The sequence below is a fragment of the Planococcus citri genome, chromosome 4 (assembly GCF_950023065.1).
Source record: "Planococcus citri chromosome 4, ihPlaCitr1.1, whole genome shotgun sequence".
In the NCBI taxonomy this organism is placed as follows: Eukaryota; Metazoa; Arthropoda; class Insecta; order Hemiptera; family Pseudococcidae; genus Planococcus; species Planococcus citri.
This window is the reverse complement of record NC_088680.1, coordinates 39361083-39366076: the sequence shown is the minus strand read 5'-3', so window position 1 is coordinate 39366076 and position 4994 is coordinate 39361083. Positions and strand designations below refer to the sequence as shown.

At 32.5% G+C, this 4994-nt stretch overlaps 1 protein-coding gene across 2 annotated transcripts; it reads right to left on the bottom strand.

Moving 5' to 3' along the window:
• Positions 1-353: 353 nt before the first annotated feature.
• On the bottom strand, positions 354-2636 carry LOC135843838 (uncharacterized). Of its 2 annotated transcripts, none has more exons than XM_065361866.1 (5): positions 2449-2636; positions 2235-2330; positions 2101-2151; positions 1931-2011; positions 354-1861 (listed from the first exon to the last, which is right to left on the bottom strand). In XM_065361866.1, the coding sequence occupies exons 2-5, from the start codon at positions 2278-2280 to the stop codon at positions 807-809; spliced, it is 1233 nt and encodes a 410-aa protein (XP_065217938.1). In that variant the 5' UTR covers positions 2281-2330; positions 2449-2636; the 3' UTR covers positions 354-806. The 2 variants fall into 2 exon arrangements, with proteins under 2 accessions (XP_065217938.1, XP_065217939.1); XM_065361867.1 differs by having other exon boundaries at positions 1961-2011.
• Positions 2637-4994: the final 2358 nt, after the last annotated feature.

Here is a 4994-nt window from a genome sequence, read left to right as displayed (position 1 = left end):
TTTTTCACTTCTTTTTTCCGAACCATTTGGTTTTATTTTACGAGTTCCTACATAAACATATACTAACTCGTAGATAAGAGTAAAATTCATTTGTACATTCATTGTTTTCCTTGAACGTCCAAACGATGTGTTTTTTCAATTTATTTTTCCCACTTTTGTATGGCTTCTTAAAGTGTTCAAGTGGTTCTTGAAAAGAAAAAACAAAAATGTTGGAAACTGATATTAAGAAAAATAAAACTGTCTGTAACGTATTTTGGGAAGACTTCGATAGCTCAATACTGTTACATAAATTTTTCAAGATCAAATAATTAAGTAGCATCGAAATAAAATTACGAATAATGAAAAAACGTGGAAAATGTTTCAAAGCGTTTACTTAACCTATTTCTAATTTACTTTTCAAAATGTAAGATTATAGGAACAGAAATAAAGATCATAGAAAATGTAAATTAGGTACTTGCCCATTTACCTACATATATAATCTTATCAAAATTGGTACTTACGTAAATTAATATAAAGAATAATTGGAAAACATATTTTTGTTTAAGTTTTCATTTTTTGTGCTGAGTCTTAAAATAGTAGTGCAGCATAGGCACACCCAAACTACACAAAATTATATAGCTAATAAATACAATGATGAAAAAAAATGAAAACAAGTAATCTTTAAGGTACCTATTCCATTCCATTTTTCACTTCCTCTCACCCACTCTTTAATTTTTAGCTTCCCCATACATTCCAAAAATCTTGAAAATGAAGATTTATAATTTTCAATGATGGTAGGGGGCTCCTCTCCCAGAGTCTATATAAAATTAATAAATGATGCAAGATTTTTCGCCAACGAAAAAATCATTAGCATTGCACCATAATTTGATCAAATGGCGATATTTCCAATATGAAGCCTCGTCTCTATTGCCGAATTCCCAAACTCTACGAGGCGGGGGTGATTTTATATCCTTGATATACTCCAATTTAGTATTACCAAAATCCCAGACTTGTAACAGATTGCCATCTTCATCCCGAAACAACCCCAAGTGTACTGTTCCAAACCCCCAGTTCTGGTCAATAGCTCCATTGGGAAATGCATGTAAATAAATATCATCTTCGCCCTTTTTCCACCACAATTCAACATCGCCATCTGGAGAATTGCGTTTGAAACGTACTTGATAATCAGCCCCTTTCCAAGTTTGGTCGACAGGGGCTTGAAGATCATCGATGAGATCTTTATTAATAACACTTGGAAGTGTATAGTCAATTGTTTGAAGTGGTGTGCTTTGATGATGTAGATGTGGTGAAGTGATGATTTCTGCTTGAGGTTTGAATTCATTATTCTCAATTACATCGGTTAATTCGTTAGACTCAAAATCGATTTGTTGGGTAATTTCATCAAAGACTGCTACCAAATAAGGGTCTTTTCTGCTGTGAATTTCATGTTTTGAGGGTTGCATAGTTGTTCTATATTCTCTGTATATCGACCATTCGGTTAATCCTTCCTTTTGACCAATATCGTTGGAAAATTCTGTAGGTGACTGGTTTGAAGTGGATGCTGCAGATTGCAGTGAGGTATCATTACTGTTTTCGAGGTCATTGCTGTCCAGAAGAGTAATTTTTTCAGATGGTTGAACTTTGATACGAAATTTTTCATACTGGTCAGTAGTTGAAGCAGATTGTGATTCACTTCTGATACCTTCGGCTATCTTGGAAGGACGTCTTAAAATTTCCAAAACTTGTCTAGGAATCTGCTGCTGTGCATGTCTGATCTCCAATGAGATATACTCCGTCTCAAAATTTTCACTCCATAGATCATCCAAGGAGACAGTTTCAGTGAATTTAAATTCTGCAGTGTTTTCAATTTCTGAGTGAGCATCTGAAATTAGTGAAATTGAAAATTAGTCAAGGATAAAAGAGGAAATTCAAGTATTAGATAGGTAGGTACTTAGACTTGTAGTGAATAATTGTTCATTACCACTGCTTTCGATTTTATTTTCAACGTTACTTTCTTCATTTTGTAAGCCTCCTAGAATTTAATATGTATTTTGAAAATATTTATTCGTTATTTCCATTTATATTTTTTCAAAACTGAAAATCAAGTAATCATAGGAATACCAATGGTGTTGCTTTCTTCATCTGAACTTGAAACTGATGCTGTTCGAGCAACTGTGAAACAAGAAAATATGTAATTACATCTGTATCAATCGACAATCATTTTATGGTTGAAATTTTTTCAAGAGCAACTTTACCAAAAATTGTGCTCATCAACAGAGTCAAAAATATAACCAGTTTCATCTCTTAGCAGCCTCTAATGGTTCATAAACCCAGAATAGCTATATGAATGCCTATTGAGAAAATGCATAAATCAGAAGCTTATAATTATAGGTAGCTGTAAGCAGGAGTATTTGTTAAGTAGACAGATAGCTAAATATTTGAGATTATTGTAATAAAAATGTGACGTACTTTTATCAATGTGTAAAAAATTTTACGAAGAAAATACCACAATAAAAAATCTGTATTTAAATGAATGGTGGGAACTGGATTTTTACTGCATATCTATCACAGTTTTCACGAAACAGTTGACTAATGAACAGACGATCACAATGTAAGGTGTAGCGACGTGTGTATGAAATTTTACAGCAATAATAGCTTTGCGTCAGGTATTTGTTTTCATGAAACATAAACCGACGTCGGGTGTAGATCGAGGTCACCTTGAACAGATCATCATTCGTTTTTCAAATTTCGTGGGTATGTTTTTCACGAAATCTTAATGCCCAAATTACTTACAACATTGCGAAGCAAAAAAAAATTTAAGAACCAAATTGTTGGAAAAATTGTGAAAGAAAGGGCACATGCAGGTGTGTGGATGAGAAAAATGAAGGGAAGATTCTTTATTTAAAAAAATGATGAAAAAAAAATACAATCCAAAAATTTGAAAATTGATATGATATCAGCCTGTCATTGAATACACTTTGATTTAAAATTCTTCACATGTTTATAAACAAAGTAAAAATAACTCATACTTACAACAAAATCAATTTGAAAAGAAAAAAACTGAAACGTATTTTTTTCTATAATTTTATTGTACTTACTTACGTTATATTTTTTAAAACATGTAATTAGTTGACTCTTTTTGATCAGGCTCACTCAAGATTGAAAATTTTTATTAGTTATTGAAATATTGCTACCGTTTTGTTATAATAAATAGCATATCGCGACTAAAAGCAGGTTTTCCAGATTGGTATGTATTGGCTGTTTCTAATTTAGTGTTTTTTTTTTTTATTACAGGTATGGCTCGAATAAAGGCATCACCCAAAAGAAGCATCAAAGGTAAGGTAAGTGCTATGTTAAGTTGGTGGTGGTTTTCGATACTCACGCTGAAAATACTAGGAGCTTCTTCCGGATCAAAATCTACTGCCGGAGTTTGAGATCAACAGAAAATGAAAGTGCTTCAATTATTGATTGGGTTTAGTTTGGTTTCTGGCTTCAGATTTAGTTGATTTCAGTTTCGAGTTAGAAACTTGAGGTGTACGACGTATGTACCTTACACCTACCTACCTACGTGTTATTTGCATAGACGTTTTTCTCAACTTGAAAATTATGAGCACATTCAAGAGATGGCAATAAAAAACATCAGAAATCAGTCAAATTGAATATTGAAATGATGAAATCTCAAATCAAAAATTATTATTTTTTTGTTTTACTGCAGAAAATACTACGTAAGTACAGTAGCGTGCAAATTAGTTTGGGACAGCAGCAAAATCACAACATTACACCATTTTTCAACAGCTCGCTACAACAATACCGCTAACAATTTTGAAAAAAAAAATTACAGGGGGTGAAAGCCCTATCCTTTACGAAAATTTTGATGTGTTAGAACCAAAAAAAATAAGTTTCTATAAGCTCATAAAAGCTCACTGAAATAAAAATCAGAAAATTTTCAGTCTTTTAGTTTTCCGCATTTACCGGACGAATCGTACGTCCTAGCAAAAATCTGATGACATTATGCTGAAAGAGAATTAAATTCTCTACAATTTCGTTTCTGAGAAAGTTTCGTAGGACGCTCGGTTTCCAAACTGCACGCCTTCAAAGTTTGAGTAAAAAACCGTTGCTGCAACTTTTTTTTACTAGAAAAACCAACGTTTGGACGCTACTGTAGTTTTTCGCATTTACCGAACAAACCGTACATCCTAGCAAAAATCTGATGGGATTAGGTATGCTGAAAGAGAATTAAATTCTCTACAATTTCGTTTACTTGAAATTCTTGTAGGACGCTCTGTTTCAAAACTGCACGTCTTTGAAGTTTTAGTTTAAAAAAGTTGGTTTTTTTACTGAAAAAAAGTTGCAGCAACGTTTTTTACTCAAACTTTGAAGGCGTGCAGTTTGGAAACCGAGCGTCCTACGAAACTTTCTCAGAAACGAAATTGTAGAGAATTTAATTCTCTTTCAGCATAATGTCATCAGATTTTTGCTAGGACGTACGATTCGTCCGGTAAATGCGGAAAACTAAAAGACTGAAAATTTTCTGATTTTTATTTCAGTGAGCTTTTATGAGCTTATAGAAACTTATTTTTTTTGGTTCTAACACATCAAAATTTTCGTAAAGGATAGGGCTTTCACCCCCTGTAATTTTTTTTTCAAAATTGTTAGCGGTATTGTTGTAGCGAGCTGTTGAAAAATGGTGTAATGTTGTGATTTTGCTGCTGTCCCAAACTAATTTGCACGCTACTGTAGATATATAGGTACTAAGTATTAGGTACGGTATCGATATCAACTGGATTTTGATGCCTATGTGAAATAGTCATTTAAAAAATTTTTGCATCAACCATGAATAAGTTTACTTTAGTTTCACAGTTGGTACTTAGTACCTACATCACGTTGATATTTTTGTCATGAATAATTCATTATTTCACATATTCCGATGTAAGTAAAACTTAAAAGAAGCAGTGTGTGAGAAACGAAGTATCAAAAAAAAAAAAAAATGGAATTTAAGTAAATATACAAATAAG